Genomic DNA, 17,420 nt, shown 5'->3' with positions numbered 1-17,420 from the left:
AAATTGGGGGCAGGGGTTGTAAAACGTTTCATTATTAGGAAAGAATGGAGGAAGAGACTGGAGGCTCTCAAATACTGGAAGCTTCCAGGAGCCTCCCCTTCCCCCTCATGTGTAACTCAAGAAGGGAGTCCTCATGAGACACAGGCCCTGCCCACACCCTGATCTCAGGCTGCCAGCCCCCAGGACTGTGACAAGTAAGCTTCTGTTTCAGCCGGTTGGTCTGCGGTCCACGGAGACGGCAGCCTGTGCGGACTGATGCAAGGGCCCACGTGCGCTCCTCCGGCAACTTTGAAATCAACTCCTGGTGTTAACTGCCTCTTCCCTTGAAAGATCTACGGTAGATTCTCCTCCCGAGTGTGAGGGCAGTGATTTTCAATCCATGGCGGGCAAACCATTGGTAGTTTGTGAAATCAATTGCAGGGGTCTTCCTTAGCACGAGAACAAATGAAAAAATGAACAGCATACAAAGGACAGGACAGAATGGAATAGAAAAGAAACAGAACGGGAACGGAAACAGAACCGGTATTTTCAGAGTGCATCGGCGCGGTAAGTTTTGTGAAACAGGCTTCAGTCATATATCACATGGATGTATGCACCAGGTCACGACATAAAATTCATGTTTTGCAGTGAGTTGTGGTAGGAATCATTCGAAAGACCTGATATGGGGACTCCACTATCCTCCTGGACCTCCGAGGTCTGTTACTCAAGGATTCGGGGGGGCTTTAGTGGGTCTGCCCAGCAGGGCTTCTGGGGAAGGGGCAGGGCCAGGAGGAGCCCGGTGGATACAGTCTGCCCTACCTGCTGCCTGGAATCAGCCCAGGGACCCCACGGAGGCCTGGGTGGGGCCACTCACTTGCCGAGGAAGCACTTGGGGACGGTGCTCAGCTTTCTCCGGCGGTCCTTGATCAGGTTCACCTTCTTGTTCATCATCATGTGGTAAAGCTTCTCCCCCTTCTCCGCAATCATGACGTAGGCGTCCCGCTCCATGCCCAGCTTCAGGCCTACAGAGGGGGCATGGTCAGCACTTGGGGGAGCACCAGCACTGGGGAGCAGAGGGGACAGGCCTGTGGCTCCTGGAAGCCTGCCTCCCCCAGCTGTCCCCACTACTTCCCCTGCCCAGGACGTCTATAGAGCACTCACTGCATGTCAGTCCCTGTTCTAGGCATCTGCCACTGGCTCCCCGCACAACCTTGTAGGGGAGGGTGGTGAATCTCCCCCATTTTACAGATGGCAAAGCTGAGGCCCAGAGAGGTTAAGTCCCAGAGTAATAAGCAGTCAGGCTGATTCAACCCTTCAACCTGAGCATGCATTTCCAAATTCAGAGGTTATCAGAAAGTTTACTGAGATCTTCCTTCCAGCCAGGAATAAAAATTTGCCCGTTTCTCTAGACAATACATACAGAACCCTGACCAGATCCCTGCCCCACATTTTCTAGTTGGACCCTGTCCACTCCTGACAAATATTAAGAGACAATGCTATAAGCACCTAGTCCTCAAGAAACCCAGAGGGCAAAATTATCCTCATTTCACAAATGAAGAAACTGAGGCCCAGAGAAAGTACCCTGTCTATCCCAGGTTACCCAACTAGATAGTGGTGCAACCAGGATGTAGACCCAGGAAGTTCGTCTCCAGATCTGTGCTCAGGATCACAGAATGCCCCACCCCTGAGGTCAAGGTTGGGATAACGCCCTGATTCTAATGACTGAGGCCCACTGAGGCCACACCCTACACATAATCGCAAATACCCAGCACTGACCACAGCTCTCCATTCTAACCACAGACACTGATGGGCCACACAGGCCAGGCCATACCCCTCAACCCCACCCCCAGTCCTGAGCACACACCCATCTCTGATCAGTTTCGGAACTCACAAGCTTTCTCAACCAGAAGCCAGGCTCAACAGTTTATCTGGCTTAATGCTGTTTGAATAAATTTTGACGCAATATTTAAAATCAAGAAATGTCACCTGAAAACTTAAAATCTAGCTTCTCTAGGAAAAAACAAAACAAAGCAACAGATCTAGCCACGCTGGGCCTAATTCCTGAGAGAGGATGGTGACTTATAAGAGTGTGGAAGAACAGAACAGAGAGACGAAGGCGACGTGGGAAAGAAACTTCATCTATTGAATTTGGGGAGTGGGCGGAAATCAGGGATGGCACCAAGAGTTTGAATCTGAGCCCCCAGGCGAATGGAGGAACCGTGTACTGAGATGGGGAACCTACAGGTTTGGGGCAGAAGACGGGGTGGAAATTAGGACTTGGCAAGTGTGAGATGTCTATGACACATCCAAGTGGCAGGTGACAGATATGGAGAAAACTATGCCTCAGTTTCCTCCTTTGCAAAGGTGGGAGGGGGATAGGAAGTATGGTCAAATCCAAACCTCATTTAGTGGCATTACAACCCGCTTTTATCCCCTCTTATCGGAAGAGATCACTGAGTAACACAGCACAGCTCCCCTTTCCCAGCCCCGGTGATCTCTGCAGAACCATCCAGTGCCTGGTCCCAACCCCACCCAATTACCACACCCAGCCCTGTATTAAGTTTACGCAAGCTTCCTCCAGGGAGCCTGGGCCCAGAGAAATCTGTGACCACAATTAATGAGCAGCCTCCAAGGACCCCCATCCCCGATGTGGACTCTGAGTCTCCAGCACAAAGAACCCCAGTTGAAGATGACAGAACCATGGGGCAGGGCAGGGACAGAGGCATGCAGGGAGCATCTTGGGGCTACCAGCCCTCAAGGGGGAAGGGTGCCAACAATCCCAGAACAACCAACCGTATCGACAAGGTGTTAGTCCCTTCCACTGGGCCTCAGTTTCACCATCTGTTGAATGGGCTCTAACAAATGACCTCAGGTGATCCAAGATACCACTGACTTATAACACTTATAACTTATATAACTTATATAACTTATATAACTTATAACACAGTCCTAGAGCTCCCTGGCCCCTGAGTGACCTGCTTCCAGAACACAGTCCTCACCCCACAGAAGTGACCAGCCTAGGGGAAGCCATACACACACCCCAGGATCCCAGGAAAGTGCCCCGAAACTACCACTCTTCGGGGGGACATGAGAGGGCCCACTCACTCTCACGCTGCTCCCTCTCGCGGATAATGGCATCCAGCCACTTCTGCTTCTCCTCCGCCGTCTTGGCCATGCAGACAAACCACTTGTTCTTGGCCGTGTTGTGGATCTTCCAGCCGTTGGTGACAGTGTAGCCATTGCTGTGGTAATCCGCTGGCAGGGGCAGAAGGCAAAGGTGGGTCAGCGCAGACTCAGTCATACAACTCGGAACACTCCCCACCACACGCGTGCAAGTAAGGTCACGGGACCAGCGCATCTCCGCTCCGGAAAGACTGGGTGGCAGGGGCATCGACAGGATCAGGACCTAAGAGGTGAACTCACAACGCTTCAAATGCTCACTCCCTCTTGTCTGCCAACAACGACTCCTCCCGCCCCTCAATTACAGTCTGTATACAAATGCAAGAGCCCCAAAGCCTGGCAATGTGTCCCAGCCTCCCTGCCCATCTCACTGGGGCACTTGGGCTACTTAAAACCTAGTGCAAGCCCGACGGTGCCCTTGACTGCCTGGGATGGGAAGTGGCCAACCTCTTTGAAAACAGGCAGGTCCCCCGTTTTCCGGGGGAGTTGAAGCCGGCCACGCCCTAAATCTGAGGAGGGGTCCACAGATTTTGTGACACCACAAAGGAGTCAGTGTCTCAAAACCAATTAAGAACTCCTGCCCTAGCCAAGTTCAAAGACACACACACAAAAAGAGGTTTACACAAGACTGCTCACAGAATCAATGTTCATAATAGCAAACGGCAGAAATGACCCAAATATCTACCACCAAAGGAATGAATGAGCTACGGACTATCCATGCAAGAGAATATTACACAGCAGTGGAAACCAACAACATACAGACAGCCACATGCAGAAACACAAAGCAAGAGCAAAAGAATATATAATTTTATGACCCTTTAAACAGATATATAAAACTGTATCTATATAATTACATGTATATGTTTGAAGCCATTCAAGTGCGTATAATGACATAACCATTCAAGTCAAGTTTTGAAACAAATTTTCATTAGGCAGTGTTTTACTTTTTAGCTTGAATAGTGACTACCCAAGTGTTCACTTGATGTGCATGTGTTTTAGGCACTGTTCTTAGGTAGGTTACCTTTCAAATAAAAGGAAAAAACTGAAACAGAGATTGTGCCACAGAGCAGGTGGGGCTGGGGCTCAGGCGGGCCTTGGGGTTGGGGTCTCTACCTGTCCCGTCTTCCACATTCTCCACCTCCATGACTTCAGTGTTGATTCGACCCCGGAAGATGTAGAGGGAGCCATTGATGGACTTGGTCCTCTTGGTGGATTTCTTGCCCCCGGTGACCCTGAAAGACAACAGGAAGTCAATAACGCCCATGTCTCAGAGCAGAGATACAGAAGGGCGCCCAGAGATGGGAGGCACTGCACTGAGCCCAGGAGCACGGGTTTTCAGCTGGTGGCTGGGTGATTTGAACAAGTCACTTACTTCTCCACCCCCAGCCACAGTTTCCCCAGCTGGAAAACACGCTAGCCTTGTCGGCCTCACAGAGCTGGCTACTTTTCCGCTAATAGGAGACATTGATGAGAAACTAACCAGAAGCGGCAGAAACCCATTCCTCTTGGCCAGAAAGTAGGCAGGGGCTCTCAGAGAGTCTAGCAAAGGGAAACTTCCTGAAATCAGACCAGAGAGGAAGGGTGCCTGGAGTAGGCAGTCAACCCAATCATCCACATCCACCTACCCACCATTCATTCCCTCACTCAGCAAAATGTGCCACTCAGTCACTCAGCAAACATCTGAGTAGTGCTTCCTATGGAGACAATGCCAAGTTGGGGCCAAGGGAAGACACTCACCCATGCATTCAACAAGCACTCAGAGAACACCTGCTGGGTGCCAGGCACTCCTCCAGGTGCTGGGGCTGCAGGAGTGGATAAAACAAAGTCTCATCCTCCCATACAAGGAGGCCGGGGACACAGAGACAGATGCCAAGCAGAGAAATTGAACACGTGTTATGTCAGGAGTGCCGAACGTTTATTTTAACCAATAAAGTGGAGAATGAACTCTCAGGGCTGGAAGGCCAGTCTGTGGTACACACAGGCCCCTCTGCTCCACTAGGTGAGTGATGCTCCCAAATCTATTTGCCCAACGTGCACCTGTTACTGTATGGATTGCGTTAAGTGAGGACATATGCATGTGGAAAGAGACTTGTCTCTCCGAAAATTACGCTGACTGCTTTGGAAAGATCTGATAAAGGTAAGTTGTTTTTATGTTCAGAGCGAACTTCTGCTCAAAGAAGAGACCTTGACTCTATATGAAAAGAATGTTTAATGAATGCAATGTGTATGTTTTTAATTAAAATAAAACACTTGAGGTTTGTAAAAAGGAGGAGGAGGAGGAGGAGAGAGCAAGAAGATGGTTAGGGAGGGTGGGGGGGGGGCAGGATTTCAGCTGGGACAGAGGAGGGAGAGGTGGTCAGGGGAGGCCTCACTGAAGAGGCTTTGGAGCAAAGCCCTAGGGAAGGTGAGGGAGGAACCTAGGAGGGTATCTGGAGAAGAGATTCCAGGCATGTTGCAAGAAGCAGCGAGCTGGCTGGTGGCTGAAGCTGAGTGGGCGAGGGCGAGTGTGGGGAAAGGGGTCTGAGCGGCCACACGGGCCAGGTCCTGCGGGGTCCTGTGGGCAGGCATGAAGATCGGCTCCTCCTGTCAGTGTGAGACGGGGGCCGGCCGTGGAGAGCCTGAGCAGAGGAATAACATGATCTAAGTTATAAAGGACACTCCTGCCTGGCAACCTGCGGAGAAGGGACTGCAGGTGGGGTCAGGAGGGCACGGAGAGCACATTGGTTTGTGGGCGTCCTCTCTGTATCTATACATACCTATACGTGTGTGCACACATACATGTCTCTATAAACTTTTTATTAAATTATAAAGTCCAGGGACGCCTGAGCAACTCAGTTGGTTAAGCGTCTGACTTCGGCTCAGGTCATGATCTTGCGGTCCGTGAGTTCAAGCCCCGCGTCGGGCTCTGTGCTGACAGCTTGGAGCCTGGAGCCTGCTTCCGATTCTGTGTCTCCCTTGCTCTCTGCCCCTCCCCCACGTGTGCTCTGTCTCTCTCTTAAAAATAAATAAATGTTGAGAAAAATTTAATTATAAAATCCATACAGGAAAAAATGCCCAAAGAACTATGTGGCTCCTTTCACTTTTACAGAGTGACCACGCCTCTATTATCATTTTAAACGACCCCAGAGCCCTCCGAGGCGCCCTCTCCCGGACACTTCCCCCTGCAAGGGTAACCAGCATTCTGACCTATGACCCTGTGGTTTCGCTTGGCCTGTTTAGAAGTCGCCATATATGGAATCACAAAGGGTGATGGTGACAGGTATCTGGGTTGCTTCCAAGTTGGTGCTGCTGTGACTGTTGGTGCACATCCCTGTGGGTTATCTACATAGGGATCGAACTGCTGAGCCGCAAGAAGGGCACACGAGCGGCTTCACGAGAGGATGCCAAGCTGTTTTCCAAAACAGCTGCACCAATTCTCCCCGCCTCAGTAGACTGGGAACATTCCAGTGACTCCACATCCTCTGTATTTAACTTCCATTGTGGCCGTCCTGGTGGGCATGTAGTAGTGGCTCATTAAACCATTTCACTTGTACTTGCCCAATGAGTAATGAGGCTGAGCAAATTCAAGTTTATTGACCATGCGGTCCTGTGGGCCAGGGGCTTTTGTGACACAACTATCCCCTGAGTATTTTTCTGTTGGGTTCTCTTCTTGTTAATGATTTAGAGCAGGACTTGGCAAACTTTTTCTGAAAAGGGGCAGGTAGACAGTAAATATTTTCAGTTTTGTGAGCCACAAGGTCTATGTCAACTATTCAACTCTGCCCTTGCAGCATGAAAGCATCCACAGAGAATACCAAAACAAATGGGCATGGCCGTGTGCCAATAAAACTTTATTTGTAAAAATAGGCAGAGAGTCGAATTTGCTTTACAGGACTTCTCACTATATCTGGGGTGTGAGTCCCTTGTCAGTTTATATGGCAAAGATCCCTAGTCTATAGCTTATCTTTTTACTCTCCTCATGGTGTTTTTTGATGAGCAATTCTTAATTTTAACATCATCTGTTGAACCTACTTTTCCTTTAGAATTACACTTTTTGTCCTATTTAAAAAATCTTTGCTTACTGCCATATCACAAAGATAGTGTCTATTCCTTCTTCTGGAAACCTCATGGTTTTACCCTGCACATCTGAATCTGTGATCCATATGAAGTTGATTTTTTGTATATTGTGTGAGCTAAGAGTCAAGACCCAACCCTCACCCCCGCCCCCTCCCCCCCCCCCCCCCCCCCCCCCCCCCCCCGTTGGATATCAAACTGACCAAGCATCACTTACTGAACTGCACTGGCTTTTTCTGTTGACATTCAAATGAGCACATCCACGGGGTTTTTGCTCCTGGACTCACCATTCCATTCCACCAAACTATTTACTTTTACACAATCCTACACTGTCTTTTGTTTTTTTTAATTATTTTTTATTTTTGAGAGAGAAAGAGAGAGACAGAGTGTGAGCAGGGGAGGGGCAGAGAGAGAGGGAGACACAGAATCCGAAGCAGGCTCCAGGCTCTGAGCTGTCAGCACAGAGCCCGAGGCGGGCCTCGAACTCATGAACCATGAGATCCAGAGCCGAAGTCAACACTTAACCGACCGAGCCACCCAGGCGCCCCCAATACTACACTGTCTTAATTACTGCGGCTATAGAGTAAGCCCGGCTATCAGTAGTACAAGTCCCCTGGCTTTGTCCATTTTCAAAGCTGTCATAGTTATTTTTGTGTTTCCATGTAAATTTTCAGTCATCTAGGGGCACCCAGGTGACTCAGTAGGTTGAGCGTCTGACTCTTGCTGATGATGTGGGTGTGGGGTGAGGCAGGCCAGCACCAAGATCAACTAAGATCCTGCCCTGGGCTCCTGGGCAACTGGTAGTGCCATTTACTCAGAATGAGGAAGACGTCAGGAGGAAAGGGTCTGGGGCAGGAGTTGTGATGAAAATGAACAGCCTGCGTTAGACACAGTTTAAACGTGAGCCGTGTCCCGGAGGGACACCTGGATGAAGACAGACTGGGATCTCTTCTCCTTTACATACATAAGCCAGGCGTTACGTGTTTTCTCTTACTTCATCTACAAAAACAGTCCCATCAGATGGGGGCTACTTTTGGCCCCATTTCACAGATGGGAAAACAGAGGCACAAAGAGCTGACATAACTTGCCCGAGGCCACGCGACTACTAAGTGGCAGGGCCTCTGTGTCCTTAAGCACTACATGCTGCTGCCATCTCTGAGACACTAGATAAGCTTTTGAGATGTTGGAGATTTAGCTCTCCTCCTCCCGGGCTCTCGGTTTCCCGTGCTGAAGAATGGGGAAGTGGGCTCTTTGAACACTCCTGGTGTTTCTGACACCCAGGGAGCCTCTGCTTTTGAATCAGGCCAGAAGCACTCCGAGTCGGAGACCTTCCCTGACCCGAGTCCCGGACGGGCGGTGCCCCGCATGACCCAGGCGGAGACAAAACAGTCGGCAGACACCTGGCAGCAGGAGGCGCTTCCTGTGGCCGCGTCAGTGGGGCCGAGGGTTCCATCCACCCCTGCCCGATCCCTCGGGGACGACTTGGAGCCCGGCCCTCTGGCTCCCCATCCAGAGGCAGGAATGCTGGCCGCCTGCCACCTTCTCCCAGGAGACAGATGTGCCCTTTCCCCCCGGCCAGCCTGGCTCGCTCCAGAACTGAGGCAGGGAACGGCCCTGAAAGAGCTCATCTCACGCCCGCCACAGGGCTGGCCCTAGAAGGCCCACTGGGGATCCAGCACCAGCAGAATCGGCTGCTATTGCTCTGACAGGTGTGGCCATGCCCACGGGGGAAGGGTCTCACTCGGGCAGCCGAAGGCCGAGCAAACTCAGCCAAAGCCAGAGCGGGTCACACGGGCCTGAGGGGACATTGTGTTTTCTAAACCCCAGCGTTCTGGGAAAAGTGCCTGCTTCGGACAGCCTGGGGCAGCTGGCAGGGAGGGTGGAGGACTCTCGGGATGGCCCTGGTGAGGACAGGAGGGAAGCAAAGAGGAAGGAAATGGGGGCGTTAATGGGGGGCGGGGGGCAGACACAGACAGACCTGACAGAGCGGGCAGAATAAAACATCAAATAAGAAAGACACGGGAGAGGGTGAGAGAGGGAGACCAAGGCCTTTAACCAGAAGGACCAAACCCAGCACGGGGAGGAAGGGTGGGAGGGGAAGGGGCCTGTGGCGAAGAACCTTCCACTGCCTGGTGCTGCACCTGTGAGTGGACAGGAAGCCAACACACATGGAGGTAAGTGAACAGTAACCCCCATTTTGTGCACTTACTAAACACACCTGCTCTTACAGTGGCTCTTGGAGATACATACGATAAGTCACCCTATTTTACACATGAGGGAACTGAGGCAGACAGAGGCAGAGTCATAGAGCTACAGAAATGTGAACAGGAATTCAAATGTAAGGAGCGTGGCTCTAAACCAAACACTACTGTAAGAAGGGGGTTTATCATCCCCATTCTACGGAAGAGAAAACTGAGGCTCAGAGAGGTCAGGCTGGAGGAGAAAGAGAAGCCCACACACACGCATGGGACGCCATCATTCATCCTATGGAAAGGTTCCTCGCCACAATCTTAGGAGGCCAGCGGAAACAGACAAGGAAAATGAGGCTCAGGGACAGTAAGTGACGTGCCTAGAACCACAAAGAAAGGGAGAGGCAAGGCTGACAGTAGGGCCCAGGGTCTGGACCTCCCCTCAGCCTGAGCTTCTACTAAAGGAGAAAGAAGCCTCTGGAAAGTCACTGTTTCATCCCTAAAACAAAGTAACAGGTAGGAGGATTCAAAAGGGCTGGGTTGAGCCAGTCTTCAAAAAACCTGAAAGACAGCCTCTCAGTCCACCCATCTACCCAGCCAGCCAGCCAGCCAGCCAGCCAGCCACTCATGCCCCACACCCCTCTATCTCCCAACTCTTCCTCTCTCCAACCATCCACCCACCCATCCACCCACTCGGTCATCCAACTACCCAACCCTCCATCTCAAAATCCAACCACCCCAGCAACTCAACCAACCATCCATCCATCCATCCTTCCATCCACCTACCTGACCATCTCCCATTTGATGACCATCCCTCCATCTACCCACCCGCTTAACTCGTACACGAAGGCCTCAACTCACCATTCATCTGAACACACCTCTGTCAACTCATCATGTCTTCATATCCACGTCTCCAACTACCCAGCTTTCTGTCCATCTGTCTCCATCCAGCCTTCCCCTTACACCTCCAACCACTCACCTCCTTCATTGCTCCTTCATCTACTCACGTATCCATCCACAAATCAATTCACACATCCATCCACAATCCTTCCCACCTTCCTTCAACCACCATCCACTCATCCTCCAAACCCCCCACCTGTGCATCTATCCCTCCTCCCATCGGCTCACACGTGCCATCATTCACATTTGCGATCATACATTCAACTGTATGTGTCTATACCACTCACCCACCCATCCACTCACTCCAGTGAAAGATACAGGATGCAAAAGTACTACCCTTTCCCTCAAAAAGCTTAACAGTACAAGAGCCTTCTGCCCTTGAATCTCCCACCTCTGGGTCTCAGAATCACAGGGTGTTAGCGTCACAAAGAATCTCCAAATTTCTACCACCATCTAGACCCACACTGTCCAATATGGCAGCCACAAGCCACATGGGGCAACTGAGCACTTGAAACAAGGCTAGGACAAATCGAGACATGCTGTAAGTTTAAGATATGCAATAGATTTTGAACCCTTAATGTACAAAAAAAAAAAAAAAAAAAAGGATGCAAAATACCTCTATAATTTCCAAAAACTGATTACATGTTGGTTATATACATGAAAATGATAATATTTAGAGATATGTTGGGAAAAACAAAATACATTATTAAAATTCATTTTGCCCGTTCCTTTTTGCTTTTTTTAACGTGGCTACTAGAAAATTTTAATTAACACATGTGGCTCACCTTATATTTCTATTAGACAGTGCTCATCGAGAACAAACCCCTCAGCTGAGAAAAGGGATGCCAGGAGAGGAAAGTGACAAGCCTAAGGAGTCACCTTGAGAAAGTGTCAGGGTCCCACCCAATCCCTGCCTCCAGGCCCACCTGGGCAGCCCCGCCCCCAACCTCCCCAGCAGCTCACCTGGATTTCCTCTTGCAATAGACGAGGAGGTTGTCAAAGAGGAAGAAGGCCCTCTCCTGGATGTTGCCCGCAGAGATTTTTAACAAGGTGCCTTGTAGGAGGAGCTGGGTACAGATGTCCGTGAGGTTAGAGCCCTGGGAGAGTGACAAGGGGCACAGGGAATGAGCTGGCCAATCCAGGAGAACACCCTTCCTTCCCAGAGACAGAGCCTACCACGTCCGTCACACCCCAAACTCTAAGTGCACCATTGCAGGCAAATCTGTCAGCGGACAGAAAATCTGGTCCGATCGATGGCTTCTATCTGTCGAGCACGCCAGAACAATACCAGGAAGAGCATCTCAAGATGCCCATTTCACAGAAGAGAGTCCTGGGCTCAGGGAGGGGAAATGACCCATCCAGCCCCAGTTGGCATCTGGTTTTATTTCGGTTCAGTTCTTGTTTGGGGTTTGGGTGGGGGGGGGGGGGGAAGGGGGGCGGGTTGTTTGTTGTTTTATTTTTGCCTATCCCTTCCTCATTAGGTCTTGACTTGTTATTGTATTCCCCCCACTAGAATGCCACTTCTATAAGGACGGAAAGCATTACCAACATTACCAAGCATTTGCCGCTGGTTCCCAAGCACCCGTAACACTCTCGGGCACACGGCAGGTGCTCAAGAAATGCCTGTAGAACATCGTGGGGCAGGATTCTTACAGCATTTACTTTAGCTGCAGACGTGACGACAGATGGAGACAGTTCCCAACCTCTATGCTAAGTGACGGGGAGGCTAAGACACTAAGTGTGCGTGAGGTTCACTGAACCTCTGTGAGGTTCCAGGCGGTGGTGTCAGGAAAGGAACTGGGGGGACGACACAGGTTTGTCGGGAGCTCGGGGAGGCCCAAGGACCGTGGCACGGAGCTCTCAAAGTGCTGAACGAGAGGAAGCTGGAAACACACCTGGGAGGGCACAGGACGCCAGCTGCCCATGCTCCTCGTCGAGCAAGCACAGGAGTGGAGTTTAGCCGACACTGACTAACAGATTCCATTTCGGCCACAGACTCCATTTCCCAGCATTCCTTGTTCCAGCTGTGGTCATGTGACTAAATCATGGCCGGTGTGCCCCACTTTTACACTACTCCCTTGAAAGGAGAGAGCTTCCTCTCCTCTTCTTCCCTTCGCTCTTGCCACGGCTGGCAGACAGCCATGGCGGTGGGAGTGCGCCGTAGCAGACGGCAGAGCAAGACGCTGGAAGGAACCCGGGTCCACGCGGAGCAGAGCCGCCCCCAGCCTGCTCTGCTACAGGGGAAGAATGTTCTCCCTCACTCATGCCATTATCTGTCCTTTCAGCAGCCAGCCCTGTACTAGAACCAGTACGTTAAGGTAAGGACCAGGCCCCGTTGATAGGCTGGCAACAGCAATGACACAGAGGCCTGAGGGCTACCACACAAGAGTGGGGTTCAGGGAGGTTCGTCTGACAAGACCTGCGGATTGCAGTGACGGGAGACTGAGACGTGACGCCGTCTCCGCCCAGAGATGAACTGGAGAAAGAAAGGGGGAGAATGGTTCACAAAGTCGCCTTCCCCAAACACTCAACACCCAGAACCAAGGAGCTCGTACCCCGGTGAGATGCGCTTACTCAGTTATTTCCAAGACCCAGTAAAGGGAACTGGTTCCAGAAACTCAGACATCGGGCTTTCTGCTCACCGCCCACCGCAGTCTCTCCTGCTCCGTGCCCGCAGCCCGGCTGGGCACAGCAAACTCACCAGCCTGAAGTGCCAGAGACCCCTGTGGGGCCCCCTTGGGGTTCTGGAAAACCACCTTCCCGTGGTCAAGAGCTGGGCAGCCTAGGGCAGGAGCGAGCACCCGTTCACAGAAGTCACAGCACAGACGCCTACACACTGCAGGCAGATATCGGACTCCACACACAGCCACCCAGCGAGGTCGTGAGCCTGCCCCACCAGGCTCAGGGCTCCCGTGACAAGGAACCTTCTGGACCCCCAGTATCCTCGCAAACAGGGTGAGCGTGACTCCAGGGTGATGAGGCTCCGTCAATGGCCTGCTGGGGGCACACAGCAGTTCAGGAGTTCCCGGAGACCACACGCCTCCCCGCCTCCCCTCACCTCACTCAGGCCCACCCACCAGCCCTTCCAGACTCCAAAGGCGGATTTTATCTGCTTGTCTGTGACTCTGGGAACTGGCCCGACTGCAGGGCCCAGAAGCCCGACGTCACGCAGGCCTAGACCTGACCTCTCTGTCAACATCCAGGGACCACGGGGAGTCACTGAACCCAGCCTGGGAAGCTGCCCCCCCCTCCAGCCTTGACCAAAGACCACCTAGCAAATATACCTGAAATGCCAGGGACACTAGAGGGGGATGCCCCCTTCCTCCCTAGCTTTGCCGAGAAGCCCAGCTGGCCCTCGGTCTCCCCAGGTCAGCTGGCCCTGACTCTCTCCTTGAATCTGTGTCAGGGGTGGTGCTGAAAATCAGATACACAGGAAGAAGCCTACACACCAAGGTGTCCACCGGCCAGGGCTAGGGATCTGCACAGTACAGACCCCACCGACAGAAGCACTGACACGTAGAGACGGGCAAAGCTCACCACGAGCCCACGACCATTCCGAGTGTTTTATACAAACCCAGTGAATCCTCAAGAAACTCTCGCGTTACAGAGGAGGAAAGGGACACATGGCTGGTCGGCGAGCGAGCTGGGATCTGAACCAGACACGCTGGCCTGACTCTCCCACCCACCAGCCTCTACTACCCAGGGCAGGCGTCTGCCTCTTAGAAGGTAACCTGATAACCTGAAGGGCTTTCTACGCAACCGTTGCTCTAGAACAGGAGTCTCCAAAGGGGAGAGACCACAGCCCCTGGAGCACAAGGCATCCCAGGAAGGGTGAGAAGAACACAAGAGAACCTCTGGTTATGGTCTTTTTCTTTTCTTTTCTTTAATAATAATTCCATGTTTCCTCACTCCTGTTTCCTTCTGTCCCCTCATGGGTGACACATTTCCAGAGCCAGGAAGCTGAGCGTGCCCAGTTTCTTTCTTATTAAGAACATGCATTTCTTTTTATTACCGTGAGCTTTACACAAAAGTCCGTGGGGGCGTGCATCCAGAGTGTCCCCCTGCGGGAGGGTCAGCCCACACCGGGTATGAGCTGCAGCTAAAGTTGCAGGATGCTTTTTCATCTGAAGAAGAAGAAGAAGAAGAAGAAGAAGAAGGAGGAGGAGGAGGAGGAGAAGAAGGAGAATGAAATCCAGCTTTGCTGCCACAGCTCCTCTGGACGCTTACGGAGCATGTGCTCTGAGCCAAGGAAAAAGCACTGTTCTGGGCGCCGTGCACGTATCCACTCCCAAATCCTCAAGCGACCCGAGACGGGGGGACCACCACTATCCAGACTCTTCAGATGAGGAAACTGAGGACAAGGAACCCCCTCCCTGCAGTGAGCTGGCTCATTCACTGACTTCCGCATCACAACATACTCCCATTTCCACATCCTTAGTAAAACGGATTTATGGATTAACTTATCTGGTTTTAAGTAAACCAGTCTTGGACTTTTGAAAAGGACAAAGGATGGGGGGGGGGGGGGGGGCGCGGGGTGGAACCGCTTCGGGAGATCAAACTGATGATGCAAGCCCAAACACACAGCAAGAAAGTAGCCAAGGAGAGATTCTCCCTCCTCCCAAAATGAGTCCCTTGCCAGCCAAATTCCCAGAGCTAAATGGCAGCCGTCTAACCAGATTGGCAAGAGGTCAGACAGAAAGATCAGTAATAATCAGGAAGATTATCAGAAGTAAAGATCTGTAACCACTGCCATTCACCGGCCCCTGAGGCTGTGACTACAGAGAGCAGGAAGCCTTTGCAGGTAGCCTCACTGTTACACATGATTTTTTCTAGCTATGACATATTTTTTTATATCGCCTAAGGATCAAACTGCATTTAAAAAACCATCCTACCGGGCTGACTCCATCAGAAGAGCATGTGACTCTTGATCTCAGGGTCATGAGTTCAAGCCCCACATTGGGTATAGAGATTACTTAAATAAATGTTAAAACAACAACAACTTTCTACTACTGCACAGAAACCATGTTACTTTTTCTAAAGAGCATTCATATTCCGCATTTCACTCTAGCCTCAGGATGACACCAGGCGGTACCTTCAGAGACATTATTACTAAAATTAGGCAATCGGGGGCAAATAAGGTCGGGAGAGCACCACAAAGTCGCCTGAGGCAGGACAAAGTTACAGAGCTGGGCTTCCAAATCAAGTCCCCATGCCTCAGTTTCTTTATCTGTCCAATGGCAATAATCATACCACCTCCCCTTAGTGTCGGAAACATGTAACAAGGGCTCAATAATTGCCACTAATTATTCATTCCAGCTCACTTTATTTCCTACTGTGCCAAGAAACAGCGATCAAAATAAGGACCACTCTCAAATTGTAGATTTTTCAGGGTCTAGAAGGGCCCCAAAGACCCTTAGTTCTTATTTCCCGAGGCCCTGACCAGAAGCCGACATCTAGAAATCACTTCTGCTCTGGCTGCCAAAATGCTTGCTCAATACTCCTCTCCACAGGGACGCATGTGAGAAATGTCTTTTTCAGCTGGTTTCCAGGAAACTCTCTGCCTCCCAGAAGAACTGCTATCTTCCTTTTTTGAAAATAAATATTGAGTAACTTATGTCTCCTGCTCTCTTCACCTTGGCCGTCAGGAAGCTCAAAGCCCAAAGAGGCTTAAGCACATCCTCTCTATCTGCTCTGTAGCTTAGCATATTTGCTGACAGCGGCCACCTGACCTACTGGTCAAGGAGACGAAAGGAGAAGTCTCTTCGGGGCCTCTGGGAAAGGCTTCCCTCCACTGAGGAGAAGAGCTCCCTCTCAACTGCCCCGGCCACGCCCCCGTCTCCTCCTGCTTTGAAACAGGAGCTCCTGGAGCTACGCTCTCCTGGAACCAGGAGGGGAAGGCAAGAGACAGAACGGGAGCTCTGGCATCATGGGGCTGAAACAAGGCCTAAGACAACACACCCTAACTGGCACAACTGTCTGGCAATTTGCAGTTGTAGGAAATAGAAACCAAGCTACATATTTTTGTTAATGTTTATTCGTTTTTGAGAGTTGGGGGGGAGGGGCAGAGAGAGAGGGAGACACAGAATCCGAAGCAGGCTCCAGGCTCTGAGCTGTCAGCACAGAGCCCGACGCGGGGCTCGAACTCACGAACTGCGAGATCGTGACCTGAGCCGAAGTCGGACGCTCAACCGACTGAGCCACCCAGGCGCCCCTAGGCTACATACTTTAAGCAGAAAGAGATAAGGGGCTTCCTCAATCTTCAGATGGTCTGCAGGAAGCAGGAATCCAAACCGGGGCTCCCAGAAAACCAACAACACTGCACAGCCGGCCTCTGCCCCAGCTGGGAGAAGGGAGGTCACACACCATGTGCCTGAGCTCGTACCACAGGAGAACGCCACCCTGCTGCATCCAGGCCTCGGGAGCTGCTGCTCAACTGTCGGCTGCAAAGCCATCCCCTGCCTGCTGGACGTGCACCACCGCCAGCCCGCGGATGTCCCGAGCCTCCTGACACCCAGGAAGCTGCGACCCGGCCCCTCTGCTAATATGCTAATGCAGAAAGCCCAGCCCCACCACAGCTGGGCTTTGCGGCAAAGACAGCACGGGGGTGGCTTCTGTCCCACCCCAGCTTCTCAATCTCAAGCGGCTGGATCCGATTTTGGCCACTCACGTCGCAAACCTAACCTACAAGGGGGACTGGGAAACGCAGCCCTTCGTTCTCTGGCTTCGGCGGGAAAGGAAGGCCCAGCGGAAGGGGGATGGGCGGCCAGCGCTGATCCACGATACCTGCCTCCTCCCCGAACCGTCTCTCCACAGCCAGACTCTCACATTCGGGATTCCCGACCACAGGGAAAAGAAGCGGAAAAATCCCAAACGTAGCAAGTGCCAGGAAACCCGCAGGGTGTGAGGCACACGATCCAGAGAACAATCTAGAAGTATTTCATCTTTGCTTTTGATCTTCGGTTCCAGCTGTATTTACTCTGATATTTTTTATGTATCCAGCTTTTTCCATGTCCTTCGACAGATTTGTAGGAAATCTCTAATAATCCAAGGGAGACACAGAGGCTTAAGTGAATAAATTAGGCACCATGAGAAGGTTTCAAGAACCCCATGCCCTCGTCG

General features: G+C 51.6%; 1 protein-coding gene across 3 annotated transcripts in view; it reads right to left on the bottom strand.

Moving 5' to 3' along the window:
* The window catches only part of PREX1 (phosphatidylinositol-3,4,5-trisphosphate dependent Rac exchange factor 1), a 186,224-nt gene that overhangs the window by 61,081 nt on the left and 107,723 nt on the right, over positions 1-17,420 (bottom strand). For all 3 annotated transcript variants that reach the window (XM_042930733.1, XM_042930734.1, XM_042930735.1), the window contains 4 exons: positions 11,265-11,398; positions 4,273-4,391; positions 3,085-3,234; positions 854-1,001 (listed from right to left, as the gene is read on the bottom strand). In XM_042930733.1, the coding sequence (XP_042786667.1) occupies positions 854-1,001; positions 3,085-3,234; positions 4,273-4,391; positions 11,265-11,398 (551 nt within the window). The remainder of the gene's footprint in view (positions 1-853; positions 1,002-3,084; positions 3,235-4,272; positions 4,392-11,264; positions 11,399-17,420) is intronic.

The sequence above is a fragment of the Panthera leo genome, chromosome A3 (genome assembly GCF_018350215.1).
Source record: "Panthera leo isolate Ple1 chromosome A3, P.leo_Ple1_pat1.1, whole genome shotgun sequence".
NCBI classification, from domain to species: Eukaryota; Metazoa; Chordata; class Mammalia; order Carnivora; family Felidae; genus Panthera; species Panthera leo.
Note: the sequence above shows the minus strand (reverse complement) of the source record. Positions and strands in the feature narration are given on the sequence as shown.